The 25,140-nt window shown below is 45.9% G+C and overlaps 1 protein-coding gene across 5 annotated transcripts in view; it reads right to left on the bottom strand.

The window, feature by feature from the left end:
- TMCO3 (transmembrane and coiled-coil domains 3) overlaps nucleotides 1-25,140 on the bottom strand; it is a 49,766-nt gene that overhangs the window by 10,753 nt on the left and 13,873 nt on the right. For 4 of the 5 annotated variants that reach the window (XM_042930755.1, XM_042930730.1, XM_042930721.1 and 1 more), the window contains 4 exons: nucleotides 22,608-22,700; nucleotides 17,908-18,094; nucleotides 11,263-11,383; nucleotides 808-1,003 (listed from right to left, as the gene is read on the bottom strand). In XM_042930755.1, coding sequence (XP_042786689.1) covers nucleotides 808-1,003; nucleotides 11,263-11,383; nucleotides 17,908-18,094; nucleotides 22,608-22,700 — 597 coding nt within the window. The remainder of the gene's footprint in view (nucleotides 1-807; nucleotides 1,004-11,262; nucleotides 11,384-17,907; nucleotides 18,095-22,607; nucleotides 22,701-25,140) is intronic. The other variant, XM_042930745.1, reaches the window with a different exon arrangement.

Below are 25,140 nucleotides of genomic sequence, written 5' to 3'. Positions count from 1 at the left end.
CCTCCATTTCTGAAATTTTTCATCGTAAATGTCACACAAATGGAAATACACAGTATGCAACCTCTGGAACTGGCTTTTCTTGCTCAGCAGAGCAGAACTCTCTGGAGACTCACATACAATTGTTTCCAACCTGGGCGGCCTTCCCTGGTGTGGACGGACCGAGGTCGGCAGAAGGAGGCACCTGCTGAAGTACATCTGGGTGGCGTTTGGCTGCTAGGAACACTCACGTGGGAGCTTCTGTGTGAACCCGCCTTCCCTCCTCAGGGGCACGTGGTGAGCAGCGCAGCTGTCTGTGGGGGTCTAACAGCATACCCCCCCATCCCTCAGAAGCACATCCTTGAAAGGAGAAGGCTGCTTCCAAAACGAACCTTTTATTTTCATCTTCAACTTCTCACATTGTGGCGAAAGAAGTTATACTGCTGACCGGCTTTGTTGTCACCAAATAGAAGTAAAAATTGTCTTAAACTGTTATTCTGGTTTCAGGTACAGAGCTGTTTTTAAGTTTAAGACCGCATAACATTGGTGACGCTGGAGACTGTGGTTTTCAAGGCCACCTAGACTTGCCTGTGTGCGATGCTTGAGGTACCGTTTCAGCAAAGGGCTCAAGAGGCTGAGAGTGAACGGGTTTAGTCTACTGGGTATGTATTCATGGGCAGTGTAGTAACTGTGCATAAAATAAAAATGCCATGCGTTTCGAATTATTTTAACTACCAATGAAGTGACAAGATAAAGAACTGACGGATCATAAGCTCTCAGTGAACAGATTACAGGTCAGAGTATGTAAATAACAGGCATTTTGAGGATTACCGTTAACATTAAAAAGATGAAAGCAGAGATTCCTACGATAAGGATTTCTTTGTTCCCTTTGCTCTCCATATGCAGTTTTCGATAATACGGTCCAATGAGGTAAGTCTTTATAACGAGACACAGGAGAAAAGCCGCGGCCAGCGAGAAAAGAATCTGACCCACCAAAGCCAGTATCCGCAGAGTCTCCATGACAATGCTAGGAGAGAAGGAGAGAAAAAAGGGACATTATTTCACCTCCACATTTCCCTGAAACCCAACAAAATGAATGGGCTTCCAACTTGATCTTTGACATGTTACAAAGTAAGTTTCCCAAATCACATACATTTTTACAGATACTAAAATAAAACCTAAAAATCACATTAGTTCTAAATAACTTGGTTCAAATTAAGTTATTTGAATCAAATATGGAAACTGGGTTGTTCTGCAATGGATACTTTAAACCAATACACCTTACACATAGGTTATAACGACTGTAGCTTATACATCTCACTCAGTGGCTGATAATAACATTCCTCGCCAGGATCTAAGCTGACCCCCTTGAAATTCATGAGGCAATCATCACCCCGCAGCTCAGCAATGGCCACAGAACTCCAGTGACCTGTGGCAAAACAGTCTGTCACCCAAGCCAGAACTCCACATTTCATGTCTATCGGACATGACTGCATTTCATGTCTAACGGAGAACAGGATTCTGTGCTAAACTCTTTTTAGAATACACTGTTTACATCTCAGAACGTATTCTTAAGATCCCAGCCAGAAGACTTTCAGAAGAAAGGCACTGTTTGTATGTACTTTTTACTTATTTCGGTTTAGTCTTTAGAAACTTAGTTCTCCATCACATTAAGGAAACAATTTAGTCCAAAATTCTGGCTTAAAAGTTCTCGATGGGAGAATACAGATCTGATTACTGGCAGAGAACTCATCACTGCAGTCAGGCAACAGTGGACATGGATGTCAAGTCACACGAGTGGTTCCATGGGGGCTTCAGAACAAGCTGGGCTCAAAGGGCAGTCGTGGTAGAGGGCTCCACGTGGGGTCACCAGGCAGGGACAGGCACATGCCCGGGGCGCTGAACAAAGCAGGCTGGGTGTACCTCAGTTCCCGGCCGGTCTTCCCACCCCGGGGAACTAACGGCTCGCTCACACACTAGCACAGTCATCCGGAGACTGGCCTGTGCCTGTCACCCCTTTCCTGGGTGCCACCGCCTCCCCGCATGGCTCCACCGGCCTCCTAACTGGTCTCTGATGCACCACAGAAGCCAGAACGACACTGGCAGCATCAGATGAGTCCAGGTTCCCCCGCCCAGCCGCAGCCTCCCCCGTCCCTCACCCACAGAGCCGCCTCTACCAGCCTCCGCTCCCTGAAGGCACGTTTCCACGTCCCTCATGGCGTCCTTCACGTTTGGTCCTCAAGGTCTGCGACCCAGAGGCGCTGCCAACCTGGCGTGGCCACCTGCTGCTCGCTGCTCCTCACCCCACTCCCACCCTGTGCGTGCATTTATCTGACCAGACACCTTCCCGGTGACCACTCACGTATTCAGCACTGTCCTCCCCAAACACCCTGCTCTCCTCCATGCCCAGAGCACTGGGCCGCACTCGGCTGCACACACGACTTCCAGTCTCGGTGCGTTTCTCCTGACAAGTGCGGGAAGCATCCCATCCGCAGATGAGAACGTGGAGCAGAGGCGAAGCTGTGGCTCCAGGCCACGTGCTGGCACCTGGCTCTGGGGCCCGCGCTCCCAGCCACCACACACACCCCCTGCCACCCCCTGCCCAGGGCGTCACGCCCCTCCCTCCCCCCCCACTGCAAACCAAATACGCCATAAGGAAGGGAAGGTGCAGACAGCTGACAAAGGTCAACGTGAAAAGTGGAAGCCATGGACAGCCCAGATCTCTGTGAAGACAACCTGGCCCCAGGGACATCTGTGCGCCCGCACACACTTCCTATTCATGCCCATGGTGAAGACGACACCGCTCTGCATCTCAATCTCTCCATCCACCAGGTTTGGGCAAAGTTCTTACGCAAGTGCCAGCCTCGCCCTGTGAAGCAGGCATCGCCACCCCTTCCTCAGGCAGACACTCTGCTGCCGCAGGCTCTCGACGTGCTGGACGGGCCGCTCCAAGAACACGTGTGTGTGGCAGCCCAGCTGAGGCAGACGCTGCTCCCGATCGCACCCCAGAGGGGACCCTGCTCCTACAGGTCTGCGGTGTGACAGGTACAGGTGCCTTCTGCCTTTCCTCCAGGCCGGGGCGAGCACTTCCTCATCTCTGCACCAGCTGCCCACATAGCTGGGTTCCTCCAACTTTCACTTGTAGATCTTTAGGAAATAAGTAACTTGACTGGCTTTAACATGTTTACAAATATTTTTCCCATTTGTCTTTGGCCTGCTTACCATGTGCACAGGTACAAGTTCCAGAGCACATGCACGCATAGGTGTGCACGTATGTGTGTTTACAAGCACAGGGACGTGTGCATGTGCGCAGGCATATTTACACACTCATGGTACAAAACTTCCATGCAGTAACACTGATCACTTCTATCTTTTATGGCTTCTGGAATTTCTGCTCTGCTTAGAGCTGAGGGCCCCTGTCTTCAATATTATAAACAAATCCATCCATACTACCTTCTAGAATTTTCATGATCTTGGCAAGATGTTAATAATTCAAATCACTATTTTTAAAAAGTATTATCATAGCCTCTGTGTTCTGTTACTTAACTGTGAAATACTTGTCGGGGCAAGAGGAATAAGTTAATTCTTTCTTTTAGAAAAGATCGATTCTGACCAGAGTTTAACAAAAAGCCAACGTTGGTATTAACATCATCCCGGATTTTATTTCTTTAGTTTGTTTACTGTAAATTTTTCCCGGTAATCAAAATTAGAAGGGGTTTTCCCAAATTATAGAGAAAAGTATACAATAGTACACAATAAAATTATCCTAATCTATCACTCTACTAGGAGAAAATCATTATTAACCCCTTATTCATACGTGTGTGTGTGTGTGTGTGTGTGTGTATATATGTATACACATACATATGTATATTATATACATGAATAGACATATTTCTAGTCGTTTTCTTCTTTAGTTGAAGTGATACTGTATATGGCTTCTAACAGCTTTACTGAAACAGGATTCTTATCCGTACAATCCACCCCTCTAAAGCACACAGCTCAGTGGTTCTGAGTACACTTGCAGAGGTGCACCCACCGCCACCCATTTTAGAGCAGATGTACACCCATCAGTGCTTATTTCCGCTCCCCCACCAGCCCCTGACTGACTTCCTGTCTATGGATTTGTCTATTCTGGACATTTCACATAAACGGAATCACGTAACATGAGCCTGTGTGTCCGGCTTCCTCCACGAGTGTGATGTCCTCAAGGTTGACCCTGTCATGGCCTGTGTCAGAGCTCCATACAACATTCTGCTGTGTGGTCACAGTACACTATATCCATTCATTAGCTAATGGACATTTGAGTTGTTTCCACTTTTTAGCGATTACGAATAATGCTGCTATGAACATTCATGTGCAAGTTTTTTTTTCACTGTGGTAAATTATTCATAAAATTACCACTTTAACCACTTTCAAGTGTATAATCTGTGGCATTAAGGACATGAACACTGTGTGCTCTCATCACCTTCGACACAGGTTTTGTGTGGACAGACATCTTCATGTCTCTTGGGTCAATGCCCTGGAGCGGAACAGCTGAGTCTTACAGCAACTCTGTTTAACCCTTTTGAGGAAACACTGTCCTATGAACTGACTCTCTGTTTTACAGCTTAACACAACATAGAACATCTTTTCCACACCGTCAAACTCTTGGTGAACATGATGTTTCACAACTAAGTTTGAACAATGTCAATGGGACCCATATGTGTACTGGACTTTCATTGGGAAAAACACTGAAGAAAAGTTCCTAAAGTTTCTGAGGAGACAACGCCCTATGGTGACCATTTTACTTGTAAGCAGCAGGGAAGTTTCATGCGATGAGGGGTCCCATTTGTCCTTTCTGAGCACCTGCACTCTTTGTGGCGGTTCTGCTTCCTGTTTGGTAAGGAGATTGTGACCTCTACAGGTCCTAATTTATTGGATGCTTCTTAAATAGAAAGCACATTATTTTCAGCTGGGGCGCCTGGGTGGCTCAGTTGGTTAGTGTCTGAATTTGGCTCACATCATGACCTCATGGTTTGTGAGTTGGAACCCTGCGTCAGGCTCCCTGCTGTCGGCACGGAGCCCGTGATGTGGATCCTTGGTCTCCCTCTCTGCCCCTCCCCCACTGGTGCTCTTGATGTCAAAAATAAATAAACATTAAAAAAAAAAAAAGATTTTCAGCTAAAGTTGTAAATCTTCCTTTCAGCTATACAAATTTTGTTCAGTTACTTATCTTGTAAATCTGTAGCCAGAAGGACTAGGAACTGGCTCTTATTTATAGGCTGTGACTAGACGTGTTACTTTTCTGATAGTTAAAAAACCCTGAATCAGAGGAAAAGGACAAGAGGACCCAGTCAACAAACTGACCTTAACAGTCACACCCGCCAGGTAGCAGCCTAAGCAGGCACTCCATACGGTTCTCTCCTGCAACCCTCAAACAGTCCACGAGCAGGTACTATTTCCATACCATCCCCATTTTTTTTTTTTTAAAGATTTCATTTTTAAGTAATCCCTACAGCTAATGTGGGGTTCTAACCCACAACCTCAGATGAAGAGCCGCACGCTCTGCCAACTGAGCCAGCCAGGCACCCCTGCGCCGCCCCCACCATCAGGGAGAAAACTGAAGCCCAGAGACCGTGAGACCAGGAAGCGGCAGAACTGGAGGGAGCTCCAGGGCCTAACCCTCTGGGCATCCCGGTAAAAAGCTGTCTCTATTTTCCAACAGGCTGAGCTATCGGACAGAAGAGAAGATATCTTAATCATTTTCGGATTACTGAAACTTAATATAACTTCTGGCAAAAGGTAAATATTAAAAAATACAAAACCAACAGACTCCAACGTCAAGGTGAATCATTATTAGAATTATCTGACAAAGATTTTAAGCCGCTATCAAAAACGTGATTCAACAGCAATTAAAAACTCTTTTTAAAGAAATGAAAAACCAGAAAATTTCAGCAAAGAAATAGAAGTCATAAAAAGGCATACCAAATGGAAATTCTACAACGATGTACAGTTGACCTTTGAACAACACGGGGTCTGGGGCACCAGCTGCCTGCACAGTAAAGATCTGCATACGACTTTCGATTTCCCAAGAAGACTGACTGATGACATAAACAGTCGATTAGTACATGCTGTGTAGGTTACATAAATTATATACTGTATTCTTACACATTTATAGCACTGTCCTGAAAAAACTCCACATATCCGTGGACCCACGTAGTTCAGAGCAGCATTGTTCAAGGGTCAACTGTAATAACAAAAATAAAAATCTTGCTGGATGGGCTAAATAAAGTGAAGACAGAGGAGAGAATCCATGAACTTGAGGACGGATGAACACAATTTACCTGGTCTGACAAACAGAAAATAGAAAAAAAAAAAGGAGAGGAAGAAGAAGAGGAAGAAGGAGTCTCAGAGGCCCGTGGGATAATAACAAAAGAACAAATGTTTGTATCCCTTGAGTCCAAGCAGGAGGGAGCACGTGGGACTGAAACACTATTTGAGGAAACAATGGCTGAAAATCCTAAAGTAGGCAGAAGACATAAACCTACAGACCCAAGAAGTCGAGCCAACTCCCAACAGGATATGCCCAAAGACTGTCATGGACTGAACGTTTGTGTCCCCCAAATCCCTATATGAAGCCCCAACATGATGGTGTTAGGAGGAGGGGCCTCCGGGAGGTCACCAAGGTGGGGCCCTGTGGTGGGGTCAGTGCCCTCATCGTCAGAAGAGACCAGAGACCCTCTGTGCTGTGCTCCCCCTGCCACGTGAGGACATGGCAAGAAGATGGCTGTCTGAAAGTGAGCTTTCATCAAGAACCGAACCTGCCACCGCCTGATCTCAGACCGAAAGATAAAAGTCTGTTGCTTAAGCCCTGGTCTGTGATGTTGTTACAGCAGCCTGAACCGATGAAGACACCAAGACACACCGGAGCTCAGTTTCTGAAAACTAGAAACAAAGAACAAATCTTAAGAGCAGACAAAGAGAAACCACTCATATAAGTAATTTTCCGTAACTTGTGTTTAGAGAAATGGCAGCCAATTTCTCATTGAAGCCGTGAGAGGCCAGAGAGAAGCAGTGCATCCTTCAAGTGCTGGAAGAGAAGGACTGTCACCCGTACAATCCATATCCTGGAGAATATCCTCCAGGAAGGAGGGAAGATAACGTTTTCTTGGAGGAAGAAAAATGATGAGAATTTGTCACCGGCAGCAGACTAACTATGCAAGAATGAGTAGGGGCACCTGGGTGGCTCAGCTGATTAAGCGTCCAACTTTGGCTCAGGGCGTGATCTCGTGGTTTGTGGGTTCAAGCCCCGCGTCGGGCTCTGTGCTGACAGCTCAGAGCCTGGAGCCTGCTCTGGATTCTGCCTTCCTTTCTCTCTGCCCCTGCCCTGCTCACACTCTGTCTCTGTCTCTCTCAAAAATAAATAAACATTAAAAAAAAATTAAAAAAGAATGAGCAAAGAAAGTCCCCCGCAGAAAGGAAATTATAAGAGAAGAAATCTTGAACTTGAGAAACCAAGTAAGAACAACGGAATGGATAAAAATAAAATAGGTAACCCTGATGAGTTAAAAAAATCCTATGTGATCAGAAGCAAAGTTAATAAACACACTGATCTGGTGCTCAGATAAATAGAGAACATACAACAATTATACTTAAAAAGAAGGGAGAGGCAAAAGGGAACTAAAGGGAAGTAAGGCTCCTACGTGTCACAAGCAGTCAAGCACTGACAGCCGGGAGCTAACCTCAGCACCACATGCACTGCAGAGCCTGGAGTAGCTGCTGAGATAACTACACCGGGTCCTCAAAATTATGCAAGTGACCCATCAGGGGGTAAGAAAAATGTAATAGAGAAACAAGAAACAGAGAAAATAACAAAATGAGAGACTTAGGTCCTGACATATCAACATTTACCTTAAATGTAAATGGTCTCAATGCTAATTAACATATATCAGCCGAATGGATTAAAAAAACAGCATCCAGGGTGCCTGGGTGGCTCAGTCAGTTGAGTATCTGACTCTTGATTTCGGCTCAAGTCATGATCTCCTAGTTTGTGGGATTGAGCCCCACATCGGGCTCTATGTTGACCCCATGGAGCCTGTTTGGGATTCTCTGTCTCTCACTCTCTGCCACCCCCCCATCCCACACTCATGTGCACTCACTCTCAAAATAAACATTAAAAAAATCATCCAACAATCCAACAATACCTTATTTATTGAGAAACTCATTTCAAATACAATGGAATAAGCAGACTGAAAGTATTAAAATATGGAAAAGACAGACCATTTTAGACATTAATAAAAAACAAGTATGAAAGACTATATTAACAGCAGATAAAGTAAATTCCAGAATAAGGAAAATTACTAGAAACAAAAGAGCTATTACGTAATGATAACCAGGTCAATCCACCAGGAAAACAAAATTTTCCTAAATGTGTATGCACCACATAAGAGAGCACCAAAATATATAAATCAAGAGCTGACAGAGCTAGAAGGAGAAATAGGCAAATTAGCAATTATAATTAGGGACGTCAATAACCACCTTCTCCAGCAAGAACACAGGAAAACTGAACAATGCCATGAACAAACAGGGTCTGACATAAAATACTCCACTCGACATCAGAATAAGGGCCTTTGGAGCACTTACCACAGACCGTACCTGAGGCCACAAGACAAACCTCAACAAACTTAATAGAACTAAAATCATACAAAATGTGTTTGTTCTGGGTGGCTCAGTCAGTTAAGCATCTTCAGCTCAGGTCAGGATCTCACGGTTTGTGAGTTTGAGCCCCACATCAGGCTCTGCGCTGACAGTGTGGAGCCTGCTTGAGATTCTCTCTCTCTGCCCCTCCCGATCTCTCTCTCTCCCAAAAATAAATAAAAATTAAAATTAAAAACAAAAGACAAAAACAAAGTGTGCTTGTTCTGTGACCAGAGTGGAATCAAACCAGAAATCAATGACAGAAAGACAACAGGTAAATCTCTACAAACACTTGGAAACTGAGCAACAGACTTCTAAACGATCCATAGATCAAAGAGGAAGCTTCAAAGGAAATGTTTTAAATTAACTGAACTAAATGAAGATAAAAATACAACATACCAAAAGAAACAAGATGCAGCTAAGACAGTGCTGCAAGGGATACGTGTGGCACTAAACACACTAGAAAAGAAGAAAGGTTTCAAGTCAATAAGCTATATTCACAGCACAAGAACCTAGAAAAATAACAGCCAAAACAAACAGGAGAAAAAGCCAGAAGGATAGAAACCAAAGAAATTAAAAACAGAAAAACAAAGACGGGGCGTCCGGGCGGCTCAATCGGTTGAGCATCTGACTTCGACTTGGGTCATGATCTCGCAGTCTGCGAGTTGGAGCCCCGCGTCGGGCTCTGTGCTGACAGCTCAGAGCCTGGAGCCTGTTTCAGATTCTGTGTGTCTCTCTCCCTGCCCCTGCCCTGCTTGTTCTCTCTCTCTCTCTCAAATATAAACAAACATTAAATTTGTTATACATTATAAAAAAAAGAAAAAAGCCAATGAAACAAAAGCTGGTCTTTGAAGAAATTAAAATAACTGCCAACCCCCTAGAAAGATTGACAGAGAGAGAGAAAGCACAAGTTACCAACATCAGGAGCAACACAGGAAACATTACTGCAGACCCTACAGACATCAAAAGATGATGGGATATACTATAAGCAAGTCTGCACATGTAACCTCCACATGTGAAATGGGATGGACCCATTCTTTGAAAAACCAAGCTACCACAACTCAACAATATGCAGATAATTTGTAGATAATTTGAATAGCCTCATAACCATTAAGCAAACTGAATTTGTAACTTAGCAAAAATCCCCCCAAAGAAATCTCAAGGCCCAGATAGTTTCACTGGAGAATTCTACCAAATATTTTAGGAAGAATTAATGGCAGTTTGATGCAATGTTTTCCAGAAAAAGAAAAAGGAGAAACACTTCCCAAATCATGTTATGAACCTAGTATTACCCTAACACCAAAACCAGAAATCGAGAATACCATAAAAGAAAGCTACATGAGACCACTCTGTCTCATGAACTCAGACCCAAAACTCCTCAACAAAACATTAGCTAATTGGAGGCAACAATGTATAAAAAGAATTATATACCGCAACCAAGTAGGATTCATTCTACCTATGTAAGGCTGGCTTGACTTCCAAAAATCAATCAACGTAATCTGCCACGTCAAACAGCTAAAGAAGAAAAACCACACAATCATACCAACAGATGCAGAAAAAGCAGTTGACAAAACCCAATGTGTACTCACAATAAAAACTCTCAGCAAACTGAGATTAGAAGGTAACTTCCTAAAAGTAATAAAAACCCAACAGTTAACACTGCATTTGACGGTGAAAGAATGGATGCTTTCTGTTTCAGATGAGGAAGAAGGCAGGAACATCTACACATATAATCTCACTCATCAAAGTACTGGAAATTCTAGCCAGTGCAACAAGGCAAGAAGAACAGATAAAAGGCATATAGAGAAAGAAGAAATAAGCGACAGATCTCAGAATTTCAAAGTGGTTCCCAAAGAAATTTCAAAAAAGTCTACTAATTTGTAAGCTATAGCATCATCACTGTGAGACGTGAAGTAAATGCAGCGTCTGGAAATACTTAAAGCACAACATATTGCCTATTTGCTTATTAAAATAAACTCAAGCTTACAGTCCTAACTCGCATGCAATTTACCTTTAAATTTTGTGGGGCTCCTTACATTTTCCAAGTGATTTACTTTCGGGCTGGCGTTCTGGTAACAGTGTGTACAGCATAACCTAGGACTTTCTGGGCGAACTTATTTTTCCACTTTTCAATTTGACTTCCCTCCACACGAACGTAGCAAGTGCAGTTTGGGTTTGGGGGATTGTTTCATTGAGATAAGGAAAAGAGGAAATGGTAACGGAGACACTCACAACAATGGTCCCCACGATGATGGCATGCACGCGCACAATCACGCACATGGTCAGACACTCAATCTCGCACGACCTCACACACACTCACACACAGTATGTTCCAGGCACCATTCTGAGCACTTTTAGATTTTAGCCCATTTAATCCTAACTAACCTGTTAGGGAGTAACACCATCCCCACTTTCTAGATGACAACACTGAGGCAGAGTGAGGTTAAGGAACTTGCCCGAGGTTGACAGAGCTGGAGCCTGAACCCAGGCGGTGTGACCCCAGAGACCATGATCTCTGCCTGTACCGGACAAGCTCTAAGCATCTCTTCGGGAGACGGTATTACACTGCATTTTCGTCAGCGGACGGCGGGAAGCTGGAAGCATGGTTACCTCGAGTAGGCGCCGGTCCCGGCCTGGATGAGGGTGGGCAGGCCGGCTATGAACAGGCCCAGCTGCACGTCCTGCACTACGAGCATCCCAAGCAGCACCGCGCTGTAGTCAACGTCACCTGCTTGAGGAAGAATGTGTCAATGGCACACGTTTACAGTAATTTAAAGTGTCCCACGTCAAAATACGGTCATCAGGCACATTTCCGAAATAATTCAAATTCTGCCACTTAAAGAGAATACAGACTTTAGAATCTCTTTGAGGGCAAACACTGAAACATCTTCAACATGAAAAACTTTTTGTAAAGAAAACTTCCAGGATATTTCCAGCACTTGTTACTAACACACTTAAAGAAAAAAAGCCATCCTGGAAAGATGGCACAGGGCACAAGAGTATGGTGAGCCTGGATAAGCAGGTCAATGTCACTGTGTGTCCCCAGAATACAGGAAACAGCCTTCACGCCAGTCTTTCTCTCTTCCCTAAGCACTTCAGGAGACCTAACCCTACCCCCCTTCTGGTCGCACCTGCTGGCTGACCCGGCTGACAGGTCGCCTTCCCTCCAGCCCGCCATCATGGCCACAGTGAGCGTCTGTCACCGACACAAATGCAGAGAGGCTCATCAGGTGGACAGGACAGAAGGCAGCAGCCAGGGCTGCCCGAAGGGACCATGTGGCTCATCCACAAAGGCGACCGGAAACGGGTACCATTTTCCCGAACTCCACGCGTCACACAGGTGTTCGGTGTCTCCATTTCCAACCAACAGTTCTGGCTTTGGACCAAACTTTTAACTGTCATGTTCCCCCATAAAATAAGCTATTTTTGTTTTCTTAAAAAAAAAAAAAAAAAAAAAAAAAGCAACTGACAGTAACAGATATTTAAAGGCTAATCTGATAAGAGTAACCTTACAGAAAAGAAAAAGAATAAGCTAATCAAATAAAATTAAAATCTTTCATCACCAGCAAAAATCACAATTGTTAGAAGTTTAGGTACTCCTTCTAGGAAGCTTGTTTTACTTACCATTCAAAGTTAAATTTTTGGTGAATAAAGTATCCAAGCTTTAGAATTTGATTTATTTATTTGTTTTTGGCTTAGAATTTCAAAACATTCTAAGTGGATAGCGCCATGAGGTTGCTGCGGCTAAAGCTTTACAACTTAAAAGTGAAGAAGAATTCCCCACACTAATAATGGGTGAGTGGGACACTTCAAAAACCCATCATTTTCAACAAACCCCTCCATGGGTTCCTGACTGTGACTCTCCTGTCCTGATCCCAGGAAACGTGCCAGGTCCTGTGTTTGCAGTCACACCGTGGTCTTCCTCCCCAAGTCCTCACTCCAGGTGTACACACTTGAGCCCTGAGCCCGTGATGGTGCCTCTTCGGGACTTAGAGGAGACGCATAATTCCAGTCACACCTTACTTTTTCAAAAAAGCATTTACTGATACACTGCCAGCATTTTGTAAATGTTTTTAAAATCCTGCTCTTTGCCTTTTACCAGATTACAGCGGTCTTAACTGGGCGGGCATCAACTATCTACCAGCAGATGGCGGGCAGCATGAACAGAGGGGGGCGCCCCCAGCATGGCCCAGTCCACAGGGAGCACTCAGGGAGCAAGTGCAGAGCAGCAGCTCACTGAGGCTGGAGGGGAAAGACTAACCACAGCAACTGATGTAAAAGGAAACAGTACAGTGAACACAGAGGCGAAAGAATTACTTTGCCTGGGGAGCCTGGGTGGCTCAGTCAGTTAAGCAGCCGACTGTGGCTCAGGTCGTGACCTCACGGCTCGTGGGTTCCAGCCCCACGTCAGGCTTTATGCTGACAGCTGGGAGCCTGCTTGGGATTCTCTCCCTCTCTCTCTGCCCCTCCCCCACTCATTCTCTCTCTCTCTCAAAAATAAATGAACATTAAAAAAATTTAAGAATTAGACTGAACTGTTAAAAATTAAAGATAGAACTTTTAATATTTTTCATCTGCATTTTACACTAAGTTTAATCTTTGTGCTTACCACTACTATAAGCATTTAAAATTTTTTGTTTTTCATCTGTTTTATTAAATACCTTAAACGTATGGGAAATAAAAAATATAACAAATACCCACATACCCACTATTGTGTTTTGCTAAATCTTAAACCTTTGAGACCCTGACTTCAGATTTTTGGGAAGGAAGATACTGGACAATGCAGGTACCATGAGCCTGCCACCTGTGGCTGGACCCCCCGCCACACCCCCAATCACTGCCTTAGGTTCCATGTTTTTTATTCTCTTGAGTGGTTTTCTGCTTTTAACAAAATAACAGCTATGTATCCGGGAACAACACTGAGTTTGTTATTTTGTAATTATAAACTTTTTATAACTTAATCCATATTTCTGCAACTTGCTTTCGTTTTTGCTTACCATTATGTCTGAAAATTATCTGTGTTGATGCACAAAGATCTCTTTTTAAAACTGCTGTAGAATACAGCAATTTACCCGTTCCCTGATGATGGGCACTTAGGTTTTCAATCTTTCCATTACTACAAGCATGCTATACTGAACATTCTAGCACATTTGCTGGACACACCCCCTTCCCTTGCTTGTGTTCTCACCAGGAGAGACTCCCCCTCACCACTCATGACCTCCGCCCTGGCCCCGTGCCCCACCCTGCCCACCCTACTCTACAGATGAGAGTCTCCACCTGGGCAAGGGGATGGGAGATCACAGCATGGCAGTCTCTTGTAGGCCTGTGTTTTCTAGAGGAGGCTTCTGTGGGTCCATGCTGCATGGGGGATAGGTACTGAAGGCCACCACTGCCACATCTTCCACTGTCATCTTTCATCATAATCAAGTTGCTACGGTGACCTCCAGCCACCTGTACCCTTCATGGCTCTATGGGTTCTGAGCATGGCCATGGAAGGCTGGAGCTATTTACTGACCCCTTTGAGGGTCTGGGCCCCACTATCCAATGTACTGGCCGGAACCCTGAGGAACAGAAAAGGAGAATTGGGGCAACAATAAACCCACATATGAAGAGGGGCAGGGGTGTCATCCTCAGGCACTTCCAAATGCTCTCAGTGTGCAAGTTTGTGAGGACACAGCTTTGCACAGTTTCAAAGTTTATGTAAATTATATCGGACCAGATGTCCTCTGTATCTTCTATTTCTCCCTCCATAGTGTAAGATTAATTCATTTTTACCTCTGCAGTATTGCAATATATGGACACATCATAATTTAATTACCCGTTGGATTACTAAATGCCCAGATTACTTAAAATTTTTTGCTATCAAAAATAAGTATTTTGAGTATTCTTTCACATTTGAAGTTTTCTAGGACATGTCTCTAGAAACGGACATTTCTGTTTGTGGAACCGTTCCCCAAAGTGACCAAACCAGCTCACGCTCCCACTGAGCGCCCGTGAGCGCTTGCTCTCATGCCGACATGGGGCAGGTCCGGCGAGACACCTGGCTGGCTCATGGGAGGACAGGTCTGCACCTGCACGTCCCGATTCGCTAGCGAGGCCGGCATTTCTCCATGTTCACGTAGCGTGCACGCCTCCTCTTCCGTAAGTTCTCCATTGGGAAGAAGCTCTATTTTCCAGCGGGGTTTCCTTCTGTTTTGATTCTTCTTAAAACTCTTGATGCATTCTAAGTACTACTTCTTGCACATTTTATATACATAGCACATGTCTTCTAGTTTGCAACTTCTAAAGATACCTTTTAAGTAAAAGTTAAAGTTCCACGTGTTCGGGTTTATCAACACTTTTTCCTTTGGATTCTGCATCTCACTTCCAGAAATCCTCTCTGCCCTAAGGTCACCCATATTTCTCTCTAGCAGTCTCTGAAGTTCTGCCCAACACACTGAGCTGTTCAATCTGCGTGGGGCTGGTTTCTGTGTGCGGCTCAAGGGAGGACTCAAGGACTAACTCCCACCCACCCCCAGCCACACGTGCCCTGCTCGTGTCCGCCTGTCCATCGTCTCCTGCCCCATCTGGCCCAGACACACCGCACCACCCAAGCACAGGGACAGGACCACAGGGCCTGCCGTCTGATGTGGAAGCACCTCACTTCAAACTGACACTGGCTATTCTTGGCCTTTGTTCTTAAAATAAACTTCAGGAGCAGTTTGCCAAATTTCATGAAAAACCCTGCCAGATTTTTTACTGGGATAGTTGGGAGTTTATAGACTCAGGAGAAACTGCATCTTTATGTATTGAGTCTCTTCATCACGAACACAGGCTCTCTCTTCGATAACATTTGTACTTTTGTCCTCCAAGGTCACACATATCTCTTCAAAGATTTATTCCCACGTTATTTGTCATGGCCGTTATAAGTCAAAGCCTTTTTCTCCCAAAGTACATTTTCTAACGGTCCTTCAGGTGCCACACTTTAGCACATCTGTGATTATCAGTTTCTACAAAGCCCAAGTCTCTCAACATGAGCATTGCCTCCCCACTGGCAACCCTGTAGACACTCCTACCTTCTTAGGCCCAAGTTCTCAGCTGGCCTTCTACAAAGTGCTTTTCCTGTACTCTCTCCCACCTACGCCCGCTGTCTCTGTTCTCTCTCCACAAGCAAAAACAGCTTCCTACCCCCCAACGGCTTCTCCCCCTCCCCCTAGTTCACCTCTCTGCACCGCATACCTGCCAAGTTCTGTGGTTCAAGTTGTGCCAATTGTTGAGATAATCCTGAGATCGATTTTCTAGGCGTGCAAGATGGTCTGGTGTTGCTCTGGCTGCACTTCAGGGATGAGAAACGCACAAAGCTTCCATGCTGCTCCACCATCTTGGCACCTCCTGGCCTCTACAAAGTGGAAAAAGCCCTCCTTTTCCAGCAGTCCATGCACAAGATACATGAGGCACTTTGTGTACAAGGTTAATTAAACCTGTGGTGCTTGGTCCTCCCGTGTTCCAGATGGGCAGCCACGCTGCCAAGCCTACGTGTGTCTGACGACGCCTTCACCTGTGCCTGCTCTTGGCAGCTCTGCTGGGTGTGCACGCCAGAGACGCGGCTCCACAGGCCCCGCCTGCCCCCGGTGTGGTGGAGGCGTACGGATCACCTGTGTTCTCTGACAGCTGTCAAGCCTTCCCCTTCGTCCCTGAAGCTCTGCTGTTGTACCGGGATGTGCCGAGGGTACATTTATTCTTGTCCTTTTTCCTGCTCGGTTTTGGGGTGGAACGTTCAGGCTAAGGGCTCACATTTTCCTCCAAGTCTGAAAGTCAGCAGCTATGTTCTGCACTCTATTCTTCCAGGACTTCTGCTGTATATATGCTGAGCCTCTTAACTATTCCCTTTGTTTCTTGGCATTCTTTCCCATGTTTTCTGTGTGTACTGTGTCCTATCCTTGTGCCTAATCCAATAGGCATGAATTCTTCACTTATGTTGAGTGCTTCAAGCATGCTTATTTCACTGTGGTTATTAGACTTTTCCATAAGCAAGGAGAATTCACATCCTGACAGTTGGGGTTGTTACAGAACTCTCCCAGCCACTGACATCCTCACTCCTCACACACGCTGGACTCCAGTGTGCAGGTCCTTACAGAAGCAGTTGTTTTCATCATCCTACACCACTGCCGGTGCCCCCTCACCTCCTTCTGTCACTAGGGCTTTGTGAAGGGTGGTCCTAAGCACCAGGCCACAGGGACACTGGGACCCCACAGACGAGACCACTAGTTAGTACAGTTCCAAGCGAGGAGGCTGCTTCCGTGGCGCGTTGGCCCACAGTCAGTCAGTGGCTGGGCTGCGTGTGGCCACCACCAATGCCGGGAGCCTGCAGCCCCAGGACCAGCCCCAAGTACAGGAAGGTCAGCTTTATCAGAGAAGCCAGCCACACCACTCTGCTTTCCTTTTTCCTATTTTTCTCTCATTGTGGTGTGTTTGGTGCAGGGCAAATACCAGTGCGAAGTTGCTACGACGTTTTCACCGTTTTTTACTGACTTTCACAAAACAAGAGCAAGACAGTGAAAATCACTACAACAAGTTCACAGGATATAAACCAGCAGTACTGTCGAAGCTGGAAGCTGCCAGTGTGAGTCAGCCCAGGACGTTCGTCCCTAAGCCGCTGACCCAGGCTGGCTTCGCTAGGTCCAGTAACGATCAGAGGCTGGTGTTGCCAGTACAGACATGAAACTAGGCCCAAAGAGGTGAAAATACTCCCAACCACCAAAGTACCCATCACGTAGTTTATAGAAAAAAGGTACCAAAAGTCTGTAAGTTTCCAACCACAGTCAGAGTTAAAGCAGTGAACAGAGTGCACCTGTCACTCTACTTCAGGCTGCACATAACACACACCCGTTCGCGGCACCACAGGCAACACACGCCATGTCATCTCCCGTGAGGACAACTGGTGATTTCAGGTTGGTGCGGTGTTCGTCCCTTAAACCACCAATTCCACAGTGCACTTTCCAACGTGGATTTTCTTCTTTATTTAAATGTGGTCCTCCAACTATCCTAAATTAATGAGCATGTAAAAGCTGTTTTCTTAATCAAGTGGAAATGTGGAACAATTGAACTGATGAGGGTGTCAGTTTCTGAGTGAACACAGCACGAGGGCCCGTGACTGTTAGGAAAGCCCAGGGAGGGAGAGAGAGTTGCAATTTTTTCTAAGAGGCCTTCGGAGTGAATTCAAGCCAGTTGAATACCTAATACTTCAACAAATACTTAGAACATGTTACCACCTACCTTCTTTTTCACCCCGGGCACTGCCCACGAGGAATCTGGACACTAAGGGTGTGCTTGATAAGGACAGGCACGTAGAAATAAAGACGCTCTGAGTGGGTCTGATCTGTAAAAGGTGTCCCCATAACAGGCCAAATGCGATCATTAATAGTGTCATGTAACACGGTCCTTGTAAGGCTATCTTCCAGACCTTGAAGAGAACACATTCGTTTACACAGGTTTTAGTGACGACGGTCATCTCTTGACCGGCTCCATGCAGAGCGCATACACATATACTGCCTGGTCACGGGCCTAAATTGTTCAGGAAGTAGCTCTGCAGTAAACACATCAGCACAACACCCAAAGTCGTAATGTGAACACAGTAAAAACAGTAACACTTCCGTCAGCTTACTGAGTGATAAGTATTGTTACTGGGACTAAACATGCATGCCTCTCCATGTAATACATGTCTGTGCACATATAATCTAATTCTCAGAACACATCTCAAAGGTAGACAGCACGACCTCTACCTTTTCTAGATGAAAACACAAAGCCCACTAACTTGTCCACGGTCACATGGAAGTCAGTGTCAGGACACAGACCCAGGCAGCATGGCTCAATAATCAAATACTGATGAAGCACCTCAGTGAGCTCTCAGTGCTGGGTTAGACATAATGGAAAATGTGGAAGAAATCAGGGTTGATTTTAACGCTCCAAGGTTTTTAACTGAGTTGAACAGATGGGATACTAAAAACTACCTGACGTTTATACAAACATGAATGGTACATAGTGACAAAAGAAATTAACCGAAACTCATCCTATCCTACTGGAAAGCACTTATTCATTTTCTTCTCACCCTACACCCTCTTGGACAAAACCAACTTGCGCAGCCAGGCCCTCTGGCAAGAGTGCAGGGGGGCCCAGAGGGGGGCAAGGGGTGCAGGGCTTGGCACAGAAGCTCAGAGGCAAACACTGTGGGCCCCACTGGCTGGCAAGCCTCATCTGTGTCTTCGGGTGCTCTGAAGGATGTGATCTTTTTCCTCCCCTGCTCTGCTTCCTGATAAAAAGGAACACCTCTTTCAAAATCACAACACTGTCTTCAGGAATCAGGGCAGCCGGGAGGCTCTTCCTAAGGCTGGGCACTGACTTCCTACTGTGGCCAAATGGGCACACACACACCCCGGCCGCCCACAGCCATAACCAGCTGCCAGCCTGCTTGTCCATAACAGAAGCTTCCAACTTCAGGAACGAGTTACAAGATCCTCCCGACACCACCAAGTTCCGAGTCAAATGGTGGGACGCTGACAGAGGCAAACGAACTGAAGACTCAGCCTTCCACACAGAGCCACTCTGTCCTCTGCCATGTGTCTCTGGCCAACCCAGGCTCTGTGCTCGCCTTCCAGAGAGAGATTAGCCCCCAAGGCTGCTTCTCCAAGGTTCAGATTCCCTGATCCCTGCTTCTGGCACCTGGGAGTGGCGATGGCTGTTGTGGTTTAATGGCCTTCCAATGGCTCCCCCTCTTCCTGTGTCATAGCCAGGAGCAGCGGGAGGGCCAGGGTGCACCTGCAGACCTAGGCACAGCTCCTGGGGAGGCCAGCATGCTGAATTTTAAGGTTCCCAGGTTTTAGGGTAGCCACTCCTATAAGCAGCATTAGGGGTTTTTCTGCCCACAAGGGACCCTGGAGCTCAGGACTGACCCCATTATTGGTTGAGCACCTTGGGGAAGTAACCGTCTCTCTACTCTGCCTTCTACATCTGTAGACTTTCAAAGGCCAGACTAAAGATTTCTGAGGTCGCTACCAAACCTTGGTCAGGAGGGCTGGGATCTATTAGCCCAAGAAGCACAGTGTGCAGCAAACGAGGGTGGGAAATGCGGGCAGTGCCCACAGATCTTTGCTCCACATGGGGCATCTGGACCACTCGGGGCTCCCAGAAACACAGGCTCTCCGGCCACACATATCAGATCCTGCTGCTCAGCAGGGTCCCAGGCAACTCCCCGTGTTGGAATTCACAGCGGCCTGGTCCCCATGCATCTGCACCACAGCCACATCCCCTCCCAAACTCCATTTTCCTCAGCTCTTGTCCCAGGACTTCTGTCCACAGCCCTACACATCCCTCTGAAATCCCAGACCCGTAGTCCCACAAGGGAGGGCCACAGGGCTGTGTATACCACCTCATAGTCAGTAGCCACCAGCGTCTGGAGCAAGGGTTTACTGAGGGAACAAATAAGGAGAAAAGGGGAAGAGGGGGTGCCTGGGCGGCTCAGTCAGTTGAGTTTCTCTGACTCTTGATCTCAGCTCATGGTTCACGGGATTGAGCCCCGAGTTAGGCTCCCTGCTGACAGTGTGGAGCCTGCTTGGGATTCTCTCTCTCCCTTCCCTCCCCTTCTCACTCGAGTTCTCTCTCAAAAAAGCAAATGTTAAAAAGAAAAAAGGAGAAAAAGAGGAGAAAACACAACTCCCAGGCAGAGAGACAGAAACAGGGAGCTAGCACATGAAAGCTGAGCCGGCAGCATAGGGGGAGCTAGAGCACAGCGAGGCAGGGGTGCACACACCCAACAGGACGCGCCATCAGAAGAAATGACTGTGGCTATTCTCAGCGCCAACAATTAAGTAGTTCCTAGACCTTGGTGTTCTGAACCGTTTCCACTCAGACTTGTGGGGATTTCCCAGAGGACCCAAGAGGGCCTTCCAGCAATTATTATTTCAAAACCCACTGAATGACTTTCTGTCACGAGGGGCACACGGAAGTCCACGATGGCACCGGTCACTTCAGGCTGCTCTGACGCCCTGCTCGTTATTTATGCTGGAGAAACACAAATTTGTCACTTGCTAGCGTAGTTTATTAGGCATGGTTAAATCTGCAGTCTGAGCCCAGGGGCCTAAAAAGGGCGAGGCTGCCGTCCTACTGCAAGCCTGTCACAGGGAGCTGACGAGTGAGGGATTCATGTCAGAGGGGCCCCAGCTCACCCCAAAGTCACTAAACAGGTGCTGGGTCCCCAGGAAGGTTCCTTCCACTTCTCAGACCACAGCACACTTTCTCCCTGACACGCACACACCGCCTCCTTGCCAAGCCCTCCTAAGGCTGCATTGCCAGGCACAAATGTAAGCCCCCGTCAGCATAAAACCCCAAAGCCCTACAAGTCAGCACCACACCAGCAACAGCGTGCAGTTTCATACAGGTTAAAACTCTGTTCACATGACTCTGGATGAAGTTCTCATTGAACGGTGAATGCTAGAGTGGTGAAAAATATAAATTACAGCAGTTTAGGCCAGAACAAACCCGGCCATGTAGACGAGGACCCCAACGTCCAAGGCGTGAGATACTCTGCTGAGACCGCAAGGCCAGTCAATGCAGAACCCGAACTCTGCCCCTCTCTGTCCCAAGCCACAGGCAACCACCACTGTCGGCTGCCAGCCTCGCTCAACTAAACACACGTGGAAGCCCAGAGGAGCCTGCGCGGAGCAAGGAGCGGGGACAGCTGCGGACGATGACCTTCCCGTCCACAGGTCCCTGGCTCCTCACACGGCTGCAGGTCCTGGCCATGCTGCTGGCATGGCACAGCCCCAAGCGCAGCTCGCGGAGGAGAGCAGGGTCCTTTAAACTCTGGGTCTGGAACTTAACACATGGAGGTCAGGCCAGAAGCACATAAAAAGACACAAAAGTGCCTGAGAAAACACTAAAGGGACTCAGAACGCTTGGTAAGGAGGCGCATCTGGAGAAGTGTTTAAAGGAAGTGATGGTAACTGGGAGGTGGACAAACAGAGCTTCCAACAGGAAAAAAGAGAAGAAAAGAGAGGTCAAAGAGTAACAAGGTGAACTAAGGCCAGCGCCTCAATGTACTTCTCTTTGCTATCTCGGATCTTGTCACGTCTTTTATGGCTGCATGATACCTTTCAAGAGCTGTGACAGTGTAACCGTCAGACACCCAGGCTGCCCCTCCGCTTTCATAAAAATGCTACAAGAAGCTGAAGACTATTCGAGGGTTAATGAAAAACCTTGTACTTCATTCTTTCCTAGGGACGGAGACCCAGGGCAGCTCCACCAAGAGAAGGGTCGTCAGTTGTTGTGCGAGGCCGCTCTGCTGTCCGACCAGCCCTCACACTGACTCCAGAGCCACCTGCCGGCGTGGCCTGGGGTCCACCAGCACTGCTGTCCCCGCCCTCCCGCTGGCTTTGTGACCAACTATCCCCTTTTGTGAGGTGTCCGTCCAAAAACACAGCTTTTAATTAACTCACTTCCAACTTACTCCAGCTATTTTCATTTCTGCAATACTCCAGTATTCCAAGTAATAGTTCTAGAAGCAAACAAATTTAGAAGGCAACTGTTGCTTCCCTTAGTTTCACACTTCTTCATACACGTGGTCCTAACTGCTACAAGTCTTTTACATATTTTCATTTTACACAAACATTCAATCCCTGAGATAGTTCAGCCTCTAACGGTTTTGGACTTTTTGGAGGGACCCCCACATGTTAAATTTCAAACATATCATTTCTCAGAACTTTTCTGGAATTAGCTACATGAAAGCTAATTTTACTCATTCATTGAATTTGCATTTTCTAGTATTTTTTATCTTTTAGAATTTATATTCCAAAAATAAAAAGAATATTCTGTTCTAAAATACTTAACTTGATAGTCCAATCATGAACAAACACAAAGTAAATAAATCAAAACCATATGATGTTTAAATTGGGGGCGATAACACAGCTTGGTGAGGCCCTTACCTTTCTCAGCCTTTCTGGAGAGAACTCTAGGCCAACAAGAAACAGAGTAAAGAACACGCCAACCTCTCCTAAGGTCTCCACCTGCACAACAGACTGGGAACAAAATTTTAAAACCACACAATTTAATGTATCTAACAAATGAAGCATACTTCAAGGAACAATCTTGTACTAACATATTCAGTGGAACTATCCTAAAAAAAAAAAAAAAAAAAAAACACAGTATTTTTTTTAAAACTAGTTCTCTGAATGTCCTCTATCCCTGACATAGCTTGAACTTCCTGATTATACGTTTTTTTTTTCCTTTTTCTTGATTAGCTGAAGGACTGTTTTTATCTCTTTTTCTGAGAACTAGCTCACGAATTCACCTGTGTCCAGGCTGCGCTCTTCATTACCTCCTTCCTTCACTTTCTCTGGAGGATGGGGAGGCACTGAACCTGAGCTGGACATTTTAATCAAGATGCCCCACTTTCCTTTGGCCTGCCAGCACGGGCCTGTGCATGACTATGTGTACAAACTTCTTTCCTGAGAACCGAATTGGCCACATCCCACAGGTTCTGGTATACAGCGTTCTTGTGCACCGTGTTGGTTCTGGTCCTTTATTTGCTGTTTGTTTTTTATGCTTTTATGTTATGGCAGAGAATGCTGTTTACACGGTTATACTTGGTAATCCCTAGATCATCTACATTCATGGTTTCCACTGAGCCATGAACTCAGCGTCTGAAAGAAGAGAGCAAGCAGATCTCCACATGTCCAGGCACCAAGCTGCTGTGCAGGGACGCACACGCACCCTGTCAGCCACCGACAGGACAGGCCCTGCCCTCCATTTGCTGGCATCTGCCTCCTCACTTACTCATTTTGTTCTCTTTGAACCTAACATCATCTGCAAACCTGTATCTTTCCACAGGCAAGTTTATTCCACTTATATTCATTGTGATAACAGAAGATTTCTCTTATTCCTTCGTCTCCTGGTTTTTATACTTCCTCACTGCTTTTATTTTTCTTCCCTTTTTAAAATGAGGCTGAAACTCATGACTTGAAAGTCACATACCTAAATCTGCACTTCTCAACGTAACACAGAAGCCTATTAACTTCTTATTAGGAAAAGGTAAATATTTTGGTACAGTCACACTTCCTCCATTAACCACCTCCCGTTTTGGCTAATATGCTCTTGGGTCTTCATCCGGGTTTACTGTAATTATGTTATTTACCAAGATACAGCAAATTTGTTAGGAACTATAATATTGGTAGCCTCCAGTTGTATTTATTACCTTACTCAGCCTCTATTATTATTCAGCCTGAATTCTTGGCTTACAAGCAACCTTTGCTCTGAAGAAAAAAGGAAAATACGTTTCTATTTGCTATTGTTCATAAATACTCTGGAAAGGGAGGGATGGGACAGGACAAGACAGAGATTCTCCACCTACAACTTAAAATTTTTTGTACTTACACCATTTTGTTCTCAACTGTATGGAGATTATGAATTCAGAAATTTGAATTAAAACAGTGTTTCCCAGAGACCACCCCACCAGGTTGAGCCCAGCCCACGAGAGCACCCCCCCCCCCATGTCAGTCAGTGGTCACCTGCTCACTAAGGTCCTGGGCTTTCAGCCGGTAGCCCCTGCCAGTTGAACGTGCTGTTGAGTTCAGTTAGAGATGATGATGTTTCCTGCCCGGTACAAGGTGTGCCCATCAGCAGGAGGGTGAGGCTGCGAGCAGATGCCCACACCTCCCCCCCATCCGTCTGCTCCTGTCGTACCCAACTAGAAAGTGCCAGGACTCCCGTGTGTGTTTCCCAGTACCTGCACCACTGCTTCTGTGTTGGATATATGACGCATCACCTATTCTTGCCAATCTCTTCATTTCGTCTGAATTGTGTGCATTTACAGGACACATCTTGGAGCCCACAAAAGCTTTGGAACTGTTCCTCACTGCCAACAAGTGTCATCGATATAGGATGAAAGTCACTTCACTCTGTTCAGCCAACAGCCAGCACTCACTACGTCCTGGGGTTTTCACATTATCCTATATTTAGGCTTGAAAATCCCCCCTACTTTACCAGCTTTGCAATGTTTTAAAAATTTTTAAATTATACATTTAACCCAGCATTTTTTGTTGCTTTCAGTGTCTGAATAACATAATCCATCATTATTACTGGAAACAGAATTTTTAAAACTAACAGTTTAAAGACATGAACAGAGTGGGGGGTTGTCGCACCCTGGGTGGCTCAGTCGGTTAAGCGGCCAGCTTCCCCTCAGGTCATGATCTCGCAGTTCACAAGTTTAATCCCCATGTCAGGATCTGTGCTGACAGCTCGGAGCCTGGAGTCTGCTTCAGATTCTGTGTCTCCCTCTCTCTCTGCCCCTCCCCTGCTCATGCTCTCTGTCTCTCTCAAAAAAATAAACGTTTAAAAAACTTTTTTTTAATTAAAAAAATAAAGACATAAACGGGATTTCTTTTCTAGTTAAATCATCCATTCACTAACAAAATTACTTTCTTATGATTTAGGAACTTCTTATGAAACTCTAAAGAGCAT

Source organism: Panthera leo, chromosome A1, assembly GCF_018350215.1.
Source record: "Panthera leo isolate Ple1 chromosome A1, P.leo_Ple1_pat1.1, whole genome shotgun sequence".
NCBI classification, from domain to species: Eukaryota; Metazoa; Chordata; class Mammalia; order Carnivora; family Felidae; genus Panthera; species Panthera leo.
This window is presented reverse-complemented; position numbering and strand designations above follow the sequence as displayed.